Source organism: Parasteatoda tepidariorum, chromosome 3, assembly GCF_982258835.1.
Source record: "Parasteatoda tepidariorum strain Cologne lab strain chromosome 3, Ptep-v5.0, whole genome shotgun sequence".
Classification (NCBI taxonomy): domain Eukaryota; kingdom Metazoa; phylum Arthropoda; class Arachnida; order Araneae; family Theridiidae; genus Parasteatoda; species Parasteatoda tepidariorum.
The window spans coordinates 88130732-88149430 of NC_141757.1; the positions used below are offsets into that span (position 1 = coordinate 88130732).

The following is an 18699-nucleotide window of genomic DNA, read 5'->3' on the forward strand; positions in this document are numbered from 1 at the left end:
TATAGTTTTTATTCTATTAAAAAAATGAATAGCTACAGTGAAAAGTTTCTGAAATAGTGGTGATGATGTGATACCTTTTCTTTCTTTAGTACTGAGAGATAAGGTTAGGTAGAGTGCATATTGTGTAAAAACAGTTCAAAAGAATTGTCACATATTTGGTAATAATTTTAATTTTACATCCTTTGAAATGCAATTTATTATATTTTTGAAGACTTTTGGGACAAAATAGTTAAGTAGAGTGCATATTGTAAAAACAGTCCTAAAGAATCGTCACATATTTGGTAATAATTTTAATTTTACATCCTTTGAGATACAATTTATTATATTTTTGAGGACTTTTTGGACAAAATAATTATTTTTTAACATCTTTTATTTACAACCATTTTCAATTCTCATTGTTTTAAAATTCACTTTCCCTTCTAGCTAAAAACATTCAATTTTTTTTCCTAGTTTAAAAGTTATATTAGTCAATTCAGTATTCTGTTTAGAAAAAATCAGAAAATTAATAATAAATGTTTCACAAAACTGAACATGTTACTAAGAGTCTGGTTAGATCAATTATCATAAAATAGTTGTTCCTAATATTATATGTTTAGATTTTAAATTCTATTAAAATGTTACATTTATAATGTACTTGTTGAAAGAAAATTAATACTTTTTCTTTTCCAGCGTTTGATATCGGAGTATTATCGATCTACAGGTGAAGCAATTGATTTTAATGTGGATCTTGGAACACCACAAGCAGGTGGTTCTCACTGGGAGAAGCTGCAGTCTTCGCTCAGAACTAAACTTCCAAGAGATCTAATGGTTACTGGAGCACAATCTACTGCACAAGCACAGGCAGTTACACATTTTTGGGACTTCCTCAAAGGTTTGATTATGACATAAACAAAAATTCCTATTTTCATTACATTATGGATGCAATCATTTTTTTACAAGTATTCTAAGAATACATCATCCATTTTCTTTTTATAAATTATACATTGGTGTATTGTGGTGTGGTGAACTTTCATGGATGCATTGAGGGATTTGGTTTCAAAACTGGCGCAATCTTCTCTCTCTCTCGCTCTCTCTCTCTTTTTTCTTTTTTTTTATTATTTTAAAAAAATGAAATGAAAACTTATCTCATAAAAGTATTTTTATTTTGTTTAAATGTGCAGAGAGTACTACTTAATTGTTTAAAACTTTATTTTTATTTGTCATAAGATCGATTTCTTTTGACATAAATGAATTATTTTTAATTGTACTGAATTTTTTAAATTTCAAAAATAATATCAAGATTAAAAATATTTTTTATTTAATCAGTATCAATTTATTAGTTTAAAAAAAATATATGTACTTTGATTGGCAATCAAACTATATTTCTTCATGAAAATAAATTAACCAAAGTTGACAGCCATTTTTTACCTTTTTTCTAAAAAAAATAAACTTGGTTTTCCGTCCTTCTTTTCCCCTTCACATGTGCTGTGAGAATTCAGTCCCACAAGTTTTACAATACTCTATCACAGTCATCAAGTATTGATTGTTACCAGCTTTTAATGTTTCACTTCAGACATACTGTAAGTTCAAAACCTCTTCGGTTATAAAAATAAATTCTACAGCCACCAATGTCATTAATATTGCACTTCACATAGAATGTATGAACAAAATTCTTTATAATCACAATAACAAACTCTACAGTAGTGTTTTAGTATTACAAGTAACTCACTACTAAATTGCTATTAATAGAAACTAATAAGTCAGTGATTAAAATATTAAGCTGTCTTTCTTTACCCAGTAGCGGGTTCAAGCTTACCGAGCCTTAGGTCTATTTAAGTCTTTAAAATCAATTAGTACACAATGCTAACCATGTTGACACCCTTATGTCATTTGTCTCAAAAGTGTGGAGTAGTGACCCCCTGACCTCTTTGGTCGACAAATTTACCGTTGTGTGAGTACTTAATTAGTAATCATTAAAAGGATTAGCGTCTCTATGTACTGACCTTTAAAGAATTGAACATTTATAAAATTAAAAAAAAATTTTCATTGCATAACATAAAGCTTCAATTTAACCCATTATAAAAAGGATATATTTTAACATTGTTAAGTAATATAATAGTGTGAGCAGATTTAACACAATCGATCAATAAAATTGGATGATTTTGAAAACAAACTTACGTTATTTCGAAATTTGTTATCTGAAATAAGTTTGGCCCAAAGCTTGCACTAGTTGGTCGTAGTTTGGTCCAAAACAAGTGGAAGAGAAAGGATATGAAAAAAAAAACATTGTTTTAAATAGTTTTAAGATAGCATTTTAAATGTAATGAAAATTTTGAAACATGGGGTGAAATGTTGTAATTAGTTTGGTCTAAGTAGGTTAAATCAGACTTCTGAAAAGTCAAATAAAAGTGCAATAAATATAAGTCATTAAAACTGTGAACCTTGATGATTTGAATTCTTATTATCCAAAATAAATTTGGTCTCTACTTCATATGATCAAGGTACTACTGAGCATATAACATTGTTTTTAATTATTTTTAAGAGAATGAACTATTTAACTGTATTAAAAATTTGGAAACATGAGATAAAAATGGTTTCATTAATTTTGTCATAGGAAGTTAAACCAGATTTACCAAAAAGAAACTGAAAAGTTAATTTTCATGAAGAGGGAATGATGCTAGTTTTGAAACCAACCACCTTGAGCATGAGTCGTGATATACAAGTCATTGTGAAGTTTTATTTGTATATGTGCATTGTGAATTTTCATCCAATCCTCTTGGAGGAAAGAAAGGTTCCATTTTTTTTCTGAAGATGTTATTACTATATACCTGTGATCATATTTATTTGTGAACATCAAATGCTCGTTTTATTTATACACAATTATACTGGCGACAGTATTTATTCTCATTGGTTTTCTTGGGTCCCATTTTATCATATAGTCTATTTATTTTTATAGAGTTCTATTTTATTGTTGTACATAGGTTATAGACTTAAAAGTTTCCGGTGGTAAAAATATTATATTTATTTATTTATAATTTTTTTATATATATTTTCATCTTAGTCCTAAATTGTTGAATTGTTTTCTGTATATTAATATTAGTTACATTCCATTGCAGAAATTATGCTATATAAAATTCAAAGAGAACGATGCTTTCATTATATAAACCGGTGAAATTACCAAAACTTTTTTATTTGTATGCAATTTATTGTAGTTAAATACCTATACTAGTCATTTCTTAGTGTATTTGATTTTGGATAATGCCTAGTTATTTTGAAATTTTTTTTCCGTTATAAGTGTTTTATTTACAAAATACTTTGTTTGAAAACCCTTTATTATTTTTGGATCTTAACTACAGCTACTCTAATGTTACTGATTGTTATCATTATTCAACACATTACTATCTATTTTATAGTAAATTCGATGGTTAATTCAAGAGATAGGGAAAATTTGAGTCAGATAAAAGTTAGAGCTAAAAGGATTTTTTTTCTTCACTTAACTAAAAATTCAAATAGATACTTAAAAATTATACGTTTTATTTTAAATTCAAGTGAAGAGTTAAAGTGAAAAATTTATTCATTAAGTTATTTTTAAGCTGATTTATTTTTTTCTTCATTGCAGTATCCATAAAAATTAATTTTGTTTGTGGTTTTGACTTATTTTGAAACATTTATATTTACACAATATAAATATATGATATAAGATCTTACAAGTGATAAAAATTTTGTTGTTTTGTATTCGAAAAAAAAGTGATACCAATTTTTTGTGACTTGTCTTAATATTCCAGTCACCATGAAGTATTTATTTTCTGTTTGTATAAAATATATCAAAATTTTTATTTGATATATGCATGATTTTTTTGAAATTTTAAGTTTGTTTTCAATTTTTACAATGCTTAGTGCAATGTTATTTCTGCAAATACTTCTCACCCCCAAATGAGTTCCATTTCAACTGTGATTATAAATGATTTAAACCTTAAATTGTTTCTATTTTTTATACGATTACTGTGGTGGTTTTGACCAGATCGTAAGATTAAACTTTAATGTATTTATTCATCCATATTTAATGCCTTGTATGAGATTTTATTAATCTGCTTCATGTAGATTTCCAAAAAGGCTTGGCTCATATATGTCATTAACTATAAGGCAAAATTAACGGTCGCCATCGGCCACAAGGTGAATAATTGTAACAAATGATGATTAAAAAAATTTCTACTAGTCGTCCCTTTTTTCATCTAAAATGCTGCCCTTGTGTGCATTTTACTTATTATAATTTTTTGATGATATTATGAATATTTTATGATATTCTGAAAATTAAATTGTTTCAAGATAATTTCTTAATATTTTTCTAGTTTTAGAAATGAGCTCTGTAGTATTCACCATATTTTGTGAAATTCCTTACAATATTAACATTTTCAGTTGCTTAATGGTTTAAATTTTTCAATTTTTGAAAAAAATGGCAAGATGTTGTATTAGAGGCGACTGTAAAAAATGCTTTTATGAAAATTTCTTAATATTTTTCTAATTTTAGAAATGAACTTTGTATAGTTACCCTATTTTGCGAAATTTCCTTACGTTATTAACGTTTTCAGTTTGCTTAATCGTATAAAATTTTCAATTTTTGAGAAAATGGCGACATGTTGTAAGAAGTGGCAACTGTAAAAAATGCTACTGCTGACCAGAAGCAAAGTTTCTTCCTTTTGCCCTGTATCATTAAACTTTTAATTGACAGAAATAGCTGTTCTCCCGATGTTTTTTATTAGAAAAATTGTGTTATGCATAAAAAGTTGTTGAAATTTAAATGCATAAAAATGGCTATAGATTAAGATCACAAGAGACTGGGAGATGTAACACATCAGAATTTAAACATATATAGTATTTTTTTATATTAATTTTTTAATATAATAGCATATTATTATTGCTTTCATTCGATTTAATAATCAATATTTTTAACCATTTACTATGCTGTTATATTGTTAAAGAGTTATTGTTACATTTTCTTTTTATTGATTTTTATATTAATTTTTATTTTGAATCAACAAAGCTATTTGAATTTAATAGTATAGTAAATTTAAAAGTTTATGCAGTATAATATGTAAAAGCACTTCTTTTATTTTCCAAAATAAATTAAATAAAGACACTATGGTTTTCTTCTTCAAATTTTTATGATTAGTTATAAAATTTCAATTGCGTCTCAAGTTTTATTTGTTTTGTTGTTATATTAAAGAGATATTTTTGATGATATTATAAAGCTTGAAACTTTATTTTATTCAATTGATTATTCTCATTTCAAAATTTGAAATCTATTTTAACTGTGATTTAAGAAATTTGTTTTTTAATATTATGTTTTATCTTGATAAAAATCCTGTTTGAATATTATTGTGCAAATTGTGTGGGCAATTATTTAGTACAGCATATAAAAAAAAATTTGAATAATTGGAAATGAGGGCAAAAATAATTTTATTCCTTAATGAATTATTTCCAATAATTGGCATGAGTATTTTTGTTGTTACTGTCAAGTGATATAAAAATTTATTATAACAAAAGTAAGTATTTAAGCAATTTTAAGTTTATTTTTTAAATATTTGTTCTCGGCTTTATTTTATTTCAACAAATATTTATTATTCTTAGTCATAAATCTTGCTTTTGGTATTATAAAAAGGTAATATTATTTAATTATGTTTTAGCTGTGATTGTACATAATTTAAAAATTTTTTATGTGTGTTCTTTATTTGGAAGTGGTAAAATTTTCTGAATTTTATAGTGTGCAATGTTTACCTGTGGATATTTTGCAATATGTAATGCGGCAATTAATTTTTAGCACTGCAAAAATTTAGTGTTTCATTTTTTAAAATAAGAACGAAGGCACGAAGTTTTATCTTCTCATTTTTTTCATCTTTTTAATTAAATTTCTAATTAACTGAAAATTTATTTTTTTACATTTTATTCTAGTGAGATATTACCAAAATTTTAATTTCAAGCCAAAATATTACCAAATTATTATTTGAGTTTAAACTAACGGCAATGCTTGATGCAATATTATTCATATTTTATATTTCCAAAGATTTGTTTATCTTTATTCACCCTAGAGCATTGTTTTCCGACTGTCGGTCAACGCACCGGTGCTGCAAATTCTATTCATGGGTCCACAAACACCTAAAGTTTGCAAATTTGTTATTTATTCAATAATGAATAAAGACCCTTTTTTTCTCTACTTATTAGCATCTTTTAACTTATAACAGATCAGACGTTAATATGACATGATAATGTTAGAGTGCATGCTATTAACTCTGTAAGCGGCTGTTAAGATTTAGCCTTTTTCTTCGACCTCTTTATGTAAAAATACATATTCGGTTACGAATATTATTAAAACAAAACATCGAAATCAACTTAATCTTTGGTGTGTTTTACGTGTTGCTGTATCTAGGTTTGACACCTAGAATTGACATGTTAGTTAGCAATAAACTACAACAGCAATTTAAGTTTTGTAACTTTTTTTGTTTATTATTTCCTTTTTATTTATTTCGTATTTATTTGTATTCTCTTATTACTTAGAGATGGTTATATAATTTGTTTTCCTTCTCTTGTTATTTGAATTCCTGTAAGTTTTATTTACATTTAAATTAGTTTAAAGCTCAAAATATTTTTCATTGTAGATATTATATGAATGATTTGAAACACTGGTCAAAAAATTTTTTAAATGCCATGATGTAATAATTATGTTTGTTTATAAAACACCGAACCAGTCCTTCGAGTAAATCTTGTTATGAAACATACTCTGCTCTAGTTGTCATTTTTAAATTTCATTTAAGCTAAGATTGGCAGTAATTTTAACAGCAATTTTTAAAATCATAATTTCAATTTTTTTAAATTAACAGCTGTGCAATAAAAATCTATGAATTTATACTTGATATTAAATTCTTATAAGTGATAAACTGTTATTTTCATTTTTAAAAGAAAAAAAAATTTGTTTACCAATTTTTTTAGGCCCATTTTGGATTTACTAAGGACATTTACTATTTATTGTTAAAAACCTTAAAATTTATTTCAAATACATGTATTGTAGTCTTTTAAGATTTTAGTGTATTTTTGTACTTATAGTTTGTTTCTTCAGGTTTTTATTACTCTTTCTTTAAAATCTTACTATAAAAAGTTAATATTTCAATTCTAATTCCGCAATATCATTATCTTATTTTTGTTTACATTTTATTTAGTGATTTTAATTTAATTTATGATTGGTACTTAATATTCAATTTCTGTTGTTTTCCCTAAACAAATATGAACAAAATTTTTATTTCTACAATTTATGCTGAATTTTATATTTTTTCAACGAACTGTTTCTTTTTAGTTTCGTGTTTAAAATCTCAGCCTAGACATTTTTTTACTTCAATTTTAATTGTGACGGCATTTAATTTTAAAATATTGGTATTTTTTATATTAATTGTAATTTTGAAACTGCCAGTGTTAAATCATTTTTTCAAAAAATTTCTGCAAATAAAAAAAATTCTCTCTTGCATTTAATAAAAGTAGTATACTGGAAGGAAATTTTATACGATACTGTTTAAATACGTAAAGCTCTGACGATAAAATAACATTTTTTAGTTTGTGAAGCATCCTAAGAAAGGTTGAATAGAGAATTCTAACTATCATATATTGCCATTTCTGCATTGTATTTAAAAAATTTTAATAAATTTATGAATGCATATAGCATTTAACAACAAATGTTACCTGGCAATTTCTTTTATCTCTGCTCAGTTTAACCAACTTAACTACATAATGAGATGGTATAATTATTAAAAATTAAAAGCAAACTATAGAAAAAAATACAATAATTTTTATTTTAGCTTTATCAGTAGCATCTCTTAATATTGGTTAATGTAAAGATCAAAGGAAGTTGAAGTAAATTAAATATTTTTTTTTGTTAAATTTTTATATTTGTTTTTCAAATATATGAAAATTTATTACTCGCTAATTTTTACTTGAAACTAAAAATATTTTACGTTTCTTCATGTTATGACCATGTGTGTTTTCATGAATTGTGTTCAATCTGTGAGTGTCACCTGTACCTACTTCACAAATTCCATGTGTATATGTAGCATTATGGTGATCAAATAATGTATGTATTTTAATTTAGCAATAATGTGTTTTTAACCTATAAATAAAAATGTCTTGACAAACTGTGAATCTGATTAGTGTTGAAATGAAGTAGACATATTTTCTTAGAAACAAATATATTTATTTTTAGAAATGCATCAATATAATATTTAAAGAAAACAATTTACATAATAAATCTTTGCCATGCAATTCTTAAACAACTCTATAATAACTAATCTAATAAGGCTTCAATGTTTGAATTCGATTTTACAAAAAAATTTTCCATGACAAAGGTTGTGCCGGTAGCGTGCAAAAAAATTGCACCCAGGTCTTGGTATTTTATATTTATTTAAAAAAGACCGAGTGCTTTTAAATGCATCGGTAAATGAAAATAGCTTTCAACCTCAATAATTCAAAATTGCAAATCATCAATTATAAATTGTACCAAAATAGCAAATCACACAAACAGTAGTGTACCCAATAATAATAATTATCAACAACACATAGTTTACTAGTCAAGTATTTTTTTCAGTCCATCTAATTTAGTATCACACAATCATTTTTCTTCACATAGCTGATATTGATTACGCTATAAAGCGCTAAGGTATCTTTCAAGCAATAGCAAGAAAGCTTTTATTTAAGAGTAAATCCAAGCACAGGAAATAGTTATTTGTAAAGCACAATAGAGATATCTATTTGAAAGTAGAGTGATTATTTTAATGGCATTACATATTAATTGGTACGAGCTTTGAAATTCTTTTTTATTTTAATATTCACTTTTTAAACTCTGTCGTTTTGGTACATTCATCTTTTTTTTTCATAATTTTTTATTCATTTATTTAATTTTTTTTTTTTCATTTTTCATCAGTCGAGAGTACTTATTTACAATGACAAAAAAATCAACATGGAAAACAGTACAAATGATGAATAGAACAGACAGTTCTCATATATACAAGATGGTTCAATGTAAAAATGAATTTTTTGACGATATTGATGCTTCTTTTTTTCTAAAACCATCTCAGTTCTTCAAGGCATGGTCATATTTCATGAGCACCGACTAGTTTGAAGCAAGGCAACTTTTCTTCACAAGATGACTCCTTTTTGTCACGAGGTTCCGCTCTCAAAAGCCCTTCGTCTTTATTCTAGTGGTCAAGTTATCATCATGAATCAACAACAAAACAAATGTCAAAAGAATGCATTAACAAGCAATGAGCAACACTGAATTTTTATTTTTTCCAATATGAGACTTCCTTCCAAATGTTCACATCTAAAAATGACTACAACACATGACTTGATCCATTCTGATGCAAGGCAGTGACGAGTAATGAATGACAACTTACAAAAATAACCCGGGAATGTTCTCTCAGTTTTAGGCATCACCAGTAACCGGAAGAAAAAAGCTTAATTAAGTCGTTCGGGAGAAAGTATGAATTAATGAATACAGTTAGCAAATGAAATGTTTGATCAAGAAAGACCTTTGAAAATGAGTATCTGTTTTCCTCCCGAAGAAACTTTTATTTTTTTTCAACTTGAACGGTGAGCTCGGGTTTTTGCAGTAGAAAAAAAAGGGAGGAACGCACCCCATGCCAAAGGGTCATAGTATAAAAAAATGTTTTTACAAAAAGCGTTTATGTAAAAGGAAAGAGGCGATCATGGACTAGGTGTTTTGGTCCAGGGGTCACTGATGCCGCTTCATATGTAGTGCAAGGTGGTCAGAGCGAGAGAAACAGCGATCACAGAAGCTGCATTTGAAAGGCTTGGAACCGGTGTGCTTCCTATAGTGGCGCGTTAGCTCGTCTGAACGTGCGAAGCGCCATTCACAGCCTTCCCAAGAACACTTGTATGGTTTCTCACCTGAAATTAAAAAGAATACATTACAGATTGCAAGCATTATTAACACGCAAGCAAAAGCAAGATTCTTAAATATATATATATGTAGTTCGAAAGGTTCTCCTGCCAAACGGTAAAGATGAATTCATTTTTTTTAAACCTTTAAATTCATGCTAGAAAAAAAGAGTGAGCATTACTCTTTATCAGAACAAGTTAAGAAAAAAAAGTTCTAAGTTGCATTTTTTGAGGTAAGACCTTATTTTCTAAAAGTAAAGCATTCCTGGGCAGCCTGTTGTAGGCCAGACGAGAGAGATGGGGCAAAGAATATAGAAAGGAAAAGAAGTCCAGCTCTGAGAATATGCAACTAAAAGTGGGAACTGCTTGGTTCAGTATGCTATACCAGAAAAACAACTTACAGGGTGAGAAACGTACTCAGATTTAACAGAGCACGGTATTAAGATTCAGCGCATGAGCATAGAAGCAAAATGACAGTCTGTAGGTACATCACCTTTGAACCGGTTATTGGGCAACACTAAACGTATGGTTGGGTACGCTGCCTCTAGCCAGCCACAGTTTTATTCTTTCTTTATGTCAAAGTGTGTTTTAGCAGTTTCATACTATTTAAATAAGGTCAATAACATTGATTTATTTTGCCTAGTTATTATATTTTGGAGCTCTTAGTGAATGAATGTATTAAGTGATAGTCGGGGTGATTTTGAACTGGAAGAAAGTTTACAAGTGCATTTGTACAACATTCATTCGACAAGTAGTTTTAGAAAAACGCCAAGAGTGGAAATGCTATGACGAGAACATTTAAAATGAATGTTTGGAGTTTATACAAAATGATTCAGCTAGGTGGTTATAAACTTAGGCGGAAGCGAGAGCAGCACATCGTAATAATTGATATATGCATAGCAGACGGCACTAGATGCACTTCACTGTTATGTCCATGCGCATTCATTTGTTTTGGTACTTTAAATTATATTAAGTTTGTATTTTCTAATAATTGTCGAAAACTGCATTTAAATTAGCTGTTCTGTCAGGTCCAGAAATAAACTGTTTTTACTGTAAACTACGAATCTGTCAACTAACTTGCAGATTTGGTAGCCAAATCAATAAACTACAATGAAGAGCTATTTATGGGTCTATTTGAATGTAGTTTTCAAAGAAAATAATTAGAAAATACTAAATTAAGATCATTTAGTTAAATAAAAGTACCGGTTCCTATGGGCACAAACATTTAGCCCATTACAGAAAAGCACTTCTAGTTGTGACTTTTCCAGCTAGGAATTGCTTACTCTCAATGCTTATGATTTGTTTTATGTCTCCTTTATAACCGCTTGGCTGAATTACCCTGTATGTTTCAGTAGTTGGTAACTTGTGGACAAGAAATAAACGCAAAATTTATGAACGTGTAAGCTTAAAGGTAATCCTACTCCAATTCACTGATAAGTCACTTTGAACCTATATAAGTTTTGGAATGGAACTATTCTAAATATGTATATAGAGTGTTACCTGTATGCGTTCTTTGGTGAGCTTTAAGGTGTGAAGACTTTGTGTAGACTTTCTTGCACCCACTAAATTGGCACTTGTGGATCCTTCGCTTGCTTCCATCTAGAATATCGAAGCGAGGTCTAGATTCCTTAACTGTCGTTATTCTTCTACTTTTCTCTGGAGGTTCAGCATCCAAATCAGACACTGATAAACGGTCCTCTGAACCACTACTGTTCCCACTGTCCGTCAAACTACTCGTACTACATTCTAAGTCCTCAACGAATTTGGTCTCTTCCTTTAAAGAAAATCGGTCCCACAAACTATCAGGCGTACACTTAAAGGATTTTGGCTCTTCTTTCAAATACCGTTCCATTTCCATAATCGTCTGCAAAAAAGTACACTGCAATTAGTAAATCATAGAATGATCTCATAGTACTACTATACAAGGCAGACGAAATAATTTATTAATAGTGAAGTATTGTAAATACAAAAATTTCCTCCAATACGTTTTTTTTTACAATCCACAACTAAGAAAAAACAATTCATAAAGTAGACCTTAATGGCAGATTTATTTCTTACCACCTACAGTACCCAAAAAATGTTATTTTAACATAAAATATCAGTTTTTTTTTACACCCAGTGTTTTCACTACAGCGCGAGAAAGCGAGAATCTCGCATATTTTTTAATATTCTCGCATTAAAAAATGATTACCGCGAGAAATTCGCGCATTCTATAAACCAATTTCAAAATTCGCGAATTTCTCGCATTTTGAAAAAAATTTCTCATTTGCGCCATTTTGAATAAAATCCGTTTCACTTTTCTTCCTGGATCTTTTATTATTTTCAACATCTTCCCCATTATCTAGCTTCCCTATTTACCAGTATTGTTCAGAACCTTTAAGAACAACAGAACACCATCCTTCCGAACCACGGAACCTCTTTCAGAACGCATTTCTCTGCAACCACTTGTTTACCGTAGGTAAGGTTTCTTCATGTAAGACGTTCAAATTTTTTGCTCGTTAATGTAAGATGGATAAATACCTCGTAAAGCCAATATCTTCTACTCCGAAACGGACAAATGAAAATGAAACAAATGTGGGTAGAAACGATCAAAACGAAACAAATACGCAATTGAGCAACCTAATGAGAATAGCTGATGAAAAAGTAGATGTAGAACATTTTCCATATGATGATGCAGCAAAAATATTCTATGCTTTAAAAATTAGAAGATGTTAAAAATGCATTATATTTAAAGAAATGATTTTTTTTTCAAGTCTCTTTGTTTTTTAATTTTTGAAATCTTACTTAACTTTTTGAAATCTCACCCTGTTTTTGAGAAAGGGTGAGAAATTCTCACCCATTTTTTTCTGAGATGAAAACACTGACACCAATTTTCAAGATAAAACAATTGATTAAGTAATTTTTTTGAATCATGCTTTTAATGTGAAACATCAAAAGTCCCCCCCCCTTTCATATATTTGAGAGAAAAGTACACATATTTCAAATGTAATGTTATGTAATCAGTTTTCAAAACTGAATATAAGCGTTTTTTTATAAAAATTAATATTAATCCTTAAACAATTCTATTTTTCATAATAACGAAAGTGTATCACTGATTATAAATGTTATTAATTTTTTATATGTCAGGAACGTCTTCCATATAAGAACTTTATTTCACCTAATCGTTATAAAATTCTTCTCTGCCCCCTAAAGAATATGAATCAACCCTTTTGAAAAATGTGCAAAAGGGTTTTTTTTCCACGATAAATTCTATCACTGATTAAATTACAGTTTAACACATAAATGTTTCTAATTAAAGTGAATTGATATTTTTTAATCATTCATAACACTCGTGCTAGAAAAATTTTACAAGTGTTGAAAACTAACATTCAGGTTCAAACTATTATCGAAAATTTATTTTGTTTTATTTATTCAAAACATTAATCTTCCTTTATTTACTCCCAAAATGACTCCCAGAAATTTTGATCCATTAACAAACCCTTCACAAAATATTTTATTGTGAAAACGATCGTACCCTTCGCAAAACTATCATTTGAAAAACGGGATCAACGAAGTCTTCAATTCATAATTTTAAAACTAAAATTTCTTTAAAGACATGATTTCCGTTTGTTTTTCCCCCTGCAAAAACAAAACCTTATTTCTCATATTTAAAAATTATGTACATTTTCCACAAAAAAAAATCTGAAGAAGCCATTGGTTTTCGTGATCATTTTTTTACCAAGTCAGAATCCCAATTTTTTAAATTGTGAGTAAATTTTTCACAAAATGTCTGGGATAATAATTATGCTTTAAGTGAATCTACTTGTATCATAAATTAGATGTTAAAACAACAATTCTAAAAACGTGTAACGTAAAGGAATCGAACACCACGGAATACAGAATGTGGAAAAATATCTATCTGATGCCTGATACTCAAGCAATAATATGAAAATCAAAAGTTTATGGTTCACCCTGGGGACAATTAAGCTTTCATTCCTTGCCAACTGTTACATACATAGCCTTAAGGTAAATTACGACAGACGTAAAGGAACTAAAATATAATTTTAGAAAATAGTTTCAAATATCGCCCCCTAGAGGATTCTCATTCGCGGTTGTATCAAATGCTCATTAAAAATCGAAACTTAAAACCGAAAGCTATTTCTCCTAAATTGATTTGCTCCAAATACAAGCGAATGAAAATAATCTTCCACCATTACCACGATCGATATGCAATCGCATAGCCTAACTCCTCCCTTTAGGAACTTGCTCGTCAAATTTGCTTTAATTTAAACTTACAATCTTTATTCGATAAAAAGATAACACAATTTGTGATTTTAATTTCAGCGGATACTTTTGTCTTAACTCAATGGTGCGATTGGAAAGTTCAGTGGTTTAGAAGCAATCGTTTTATGCTTTCTGAATAGTTGAAAAGTAATAATTTCAATCTGGAATTATAATTAAATACCAAGTTTTGCCTTCTTCTTTAGATAATATATATATATATATATATATAAAATTTAGCATTGATAACAACCATAAATAAAATTATTTACTTCCCACTTAACAACAGAAAATCGGATCAAATCTATTGCAATTATGAGACAAAATACTTCTGGAGCTGTGATTTTGTGAACAAAATTCTTCAAAAGTCAATCTAGAGCAGTTTTGTTTTTTGTTGTTCAAATCTAGTGCAAAGTTAATCTTTGCAATTTAGCAAAGATACTAACTTAACGAAAATTATTTATTTCCCATTTAATAATAGAACTTCAACATTTCGGTGCAAATTTGGGGCAATTATGGTGCAAAATACTTCTTCTAAAACGAATCTAGTGTGATTTTTTTTTAACAAACATTTTTTTAAAAATTAATCTAATGTAATTTTGGAAACAAAAACCGTCGATAACAACGTCGTCGAAAAACCGTCGATAACGTCGATCCATTGCGCTTTTTTTTTAAAGCTAATTTGGCATATTTTCTACATTTTTAGAGGACGATTGAAACAAACGGAAAGGGGAAAAGAAAAAAAAAAAAAGAGTCCGGTTTAGAAGAGCTTGATGGATATATGTTGCAGCTGTCACATCATTGACTAATTTGTTTATGCTACTAATGTTATTCTATAACGCAAATTCCTTGTTGCTTGTTTGTAATCTTTTGTGCTATTTTCAGATTATTATGAAAATAATCTTTCATAATAAATAATAAGATAAATAAAATATGAAAATACTCTTTAATAATAATCTGTAAAATACATATCAAGAAAAAAATATCATAACAATTTAATAAAACATTATATTCGTAGACTATTACAAAATCAAGCGTACATATTGTACATACCAATTAAAAATATTCAATTGTATAAGCACATAAACCTGCAACAAATGCATGGAACATACTAAATGAATGATTAAATTCTTTACCATATTTCATCGAAACGACAATTTTAATATATAAAAGCTATTGTATAAAATAATATTCTCATAAACGGGAATGCGGTATTAATTTAATAAATGCGAAAAGATAATGATAAATCTTTTCAAACGAGCATTATTCTCAATTTTTAAAACGCTCCATTATGAGATAATAGTTTTTCCGTGCAAAAACTTTAATAACTACCTCTCATTTTTTATTATTAAATCGCTTTCATTTTCCCTGCATTCAAAAATGAAAGATAGGGGAAGTTTTTCATTATTATAGATACGCATATATTTAAATATTACCATTACACGTCTATAAATATAATTTTTTCAAATACTGAAAAAATTTATGTGGTTGATTTTGTCATTTTTACAATCGATTCTTATGCTATTGCTATCTAACCAAATGAAGTATTGTTACCTTTGTATTTTATTAAACTTAATTGAATGAAAGTAATATTTAAGTGAACTAATAGTTTTTTTTTCGGGGGGGGGGCGGTGTCAGGTTAAAAATTTACTTTTACTGTACTTTTTATGAAATTATTCATTATTAATTGAAATAAAAGATTTGTATATAATGTACTAAATTGAATGAGATTAAACATGAGTCAATGGACTAATTCGCTAATGAAAACTAATGGTTTTTTAAGATGTTAGAGCCTCCTCTCTTAAATCACCATTTCCCCCCTCAAAAAAAGGGTTAAACGTACAGGGGAGAGTAGGGGAGTTTCCAGCCATAGTTTATAATGACTTAATAAAGCTTTCTATGAAAAATAAATCTTGAATATTCGTATTTTCTAAAAGAACCTTTTTTTAAGCTATACTTACAGGACTAAAACATTTTAAGAATTAAACAATTGGTCAGTTAAAAGCAAAAAAAATAATTATAATAATAATTAATCACAGTTCCAAATCTAACTTAATAACTAATCCTAAATATCTGACAGATGTCATAAAAATCTTCATTTAATGGAAAGACTCAACGCAAATGTACATTTCGCATTTGTATTTGAACTACTGCATAAATACTTTAAAATATTCCCTATAATAATTGTTTCCTCATAGATAACAACTGGAAATCAATATTTATACATTGAATATATGACAGATTAAAGCCAAGGCCAAGTAAAACAAAAAACTCGAAAGAACGTAATCTCGTTTGTAAAAGACACGGCACCTTTCGAGAAAAGTCATCACTATATCTGTAAAAATGACGACATTGATGCGAGTTGCAGCTATGTCACCTAAATTATTATCAGCAATCGAATATGCCCTTTAAAGGCAAAAGAAACACAATGAGAAGTCTTTCTTTTTCTTACTTTTTGACTGCTTAAGGTAAATAAAAATTTTCGCTACGAAACAAAAACACGTTCAATAAAAAGTCATTAAATCATTAATGACTGGTCACCTAAAAACAGGCTATGAATATTATTATCAATACAGATCGCTTTTTTCTGACTTTGATTTTTTGTATTTTTAACGCTAATTGCAATCAGATATAATTTTTATTTTATTTGCATGGATAATTAAGCAATGATATAAACTTAATTAATGTTACTAATGTCCATTATTTCAAAAATAAAGAAATTTTTTTAAAAAAAAAAATAGTCTGTTCTATAACTTAAAGGAACAAAATAAAAAGTTTTCAACTCTTAGGAGGAATAAACTGATATCCATTATACTAAATGACAGTGATCGCCATAAAATTGTCACTTTTCTAGAAACTTTTTGAGAACATTTGCCAAATTTAGATTTAGACGATTGTCTAATGTGCCAAGTGCGCTAAAAATAGAGCAAAAATATTTTTAGGGGGGGGGGGGACATTAGTTTATGTGATATTTTAAAAACAAACAAATTGTCATTTATCAATAATTTTTCATTTAATTTCTTAAGACGAGCATTATTTGATCAAAATTTTTGAAAATTTATATCTTTTTAAGCAAAGGAGATTTAAAAAAAAAAAAAAAAAAAAAAAAAAAAAAAAAAAAAAAACCTCAAGGAAGCAAATTAAGGCTTATACCGTGCAAAAATTTTATTGTAATTCGGTAATTCAAAAATTCCCCCCCCCCAAAAAAAAAATTTCTATTATAACATTACGTCCCTGACTACTGAGATTGTGATACGTTCAAAGAAATTTTGTATGTAAGTGTAATGTATACTTTCTAGGAAGCAATTAATAACCGCAATAATGCAAAGTTCATGTTCAGCACAAAAAAAAATATAAAATAATTAAATAAAAAAAAGTATGCGGCTGTTTAAAAGAGCAAATTTTTTCTTTTATAATTCAATAACAACCCCTTAAATATATTAAGAGGGAGAAAAAAGAAAAGTAACACTTAAAATAAAAAAGAAAGTATTTTTTTTTATCGAAAACAGACGCTTTTCAAAGAAGGGAGAAAAAAGAGCTACAAGCTGACTCACTGGCAACTTCGTTTGAAAGACGAAAACGATGAGGCAACAAATATTGAATCAAATATGCGAGGAACAGTTGTTCAAACAGCACCGGCAAATTCTAAGGAAATTGGGAAGAGAGAAGAGCTGGAAATAGTAGAAATTGGAATCAATCAACTGAAAGTCCGACGCCGGAAGTGACCGACTGAAAATAGAGTAAGAGATCCGAGATGCATTTTGGCTGGATGCCAAGTTTTCTTCCATCTCACACTCAGCTTTTTCTTTTTTGTCATTTTCTTTTGTTTTAAGGGAACATACTTAAAATTATGTTTCTACATTGAAGATCACATTCGTTTCTAATTTATTTTGCAATAAAAAATAATCTGCGAAATATAAAGATTATTGTGAATTATTGTTATTTGTTTCTTAGTGAACTCTATTACTTCTTAATTTGTCATTTTCATAAAGGCAGTTCTCAAGAAGTGAGAACATAAACACAGATCTGAACTTAAAGCTCTGACAGCAATTAAGCTTAAATTTAATTCGCAATAAGAATTTTAAATTAAATTTAAGATTCTACCGCATTACTGTAAATGACATAAATTATTTCAAAAATTTTCTATAAATACCTTAACAAAAATAATTTGTTTTTTCCAACCAAAAGGGCCTCTAGTTTGGACATTAATGATGTTAGCACTGTAACATCAATGTTTAGAAGTAAAAATAAGAGTTTAAACTTTGGATTGGAGGGTTACTTGATAATATCCTTAATATTTTGGTAATATCCTTGATAATATCCTTAATACTTGATAATATCCTCAATACTTAATATTTTTAAAAAAAAAAGCAATTTAGTATTTTGAAGAACATTTAAAACACTAAGATATGAAACCACTCTATTGTATATACATATAAAAAAAAATCAAGCGAATAAATAATAAAAATTAAAGTAAGCGCTTTAAACTTATTTATCCAAACTTAAAATAATTTTTCAGTATTC

At 28.0% G+C, this 18699-nt stretch overlaps 2 protein-coding genes across 10 annotated transcripts in view; one reads left to right on the top strand and one right to left on the bottom strand.

The window, feature by feature from the left end:
• LOC107441900 (MPN domain-containing protein) overlaps positions 1-2675 on the top strand; it is a 34162-nt gene extending 31487 nt beyond the window's left edge. For 4 of the 5 annotated variants that reach the window (XM_016055302.4, XM_016055304.4, XM_016055305.4 and 1 more), the window contains exon 14: positions 670-1278. In XM_016055302.4, the coding sequence (XP_015910788.1) occupies positions 670-888 (219 nt within the window). In that variant the 3' untranslated portion in view covers positions 889-1278. Of the gene's footprint in view, positions 1-669; positions 1279-2593 lie in introns of those variants that run through there. The other variant, XM_016055307.4, reaches the window with a different exon arrangement.
• A 5515-nt stretch (positions 2676-8190) lies between these two features.
• The window catches only part of LOC107441901 (Krueppel-like factor 6), a 145576-nt gene continuing 135067 nt past the window's right edge, over positions 8191-18699 (bottom strand). For all 5 annotated transcript variants that reach the window (XM_087159774.1, XM_087159775.1, XM_043044044.3 and 2 more), the window contains 2 exons: positions 11416-11779; positions 8191-9924 (listed from right to left, as the gene is read on the bottom strand). In XM_087159774.1, coding sequence (XP_087015900.1) covers positions 9749-9924; positions 11416-11779 — 540 coding nt within the window. In that variant the 3' untranslated portion in view covers positions 8191-9748. The remainder of the gene's footprint in view (positions 9925-11415; positions 11780-18699) is intronic.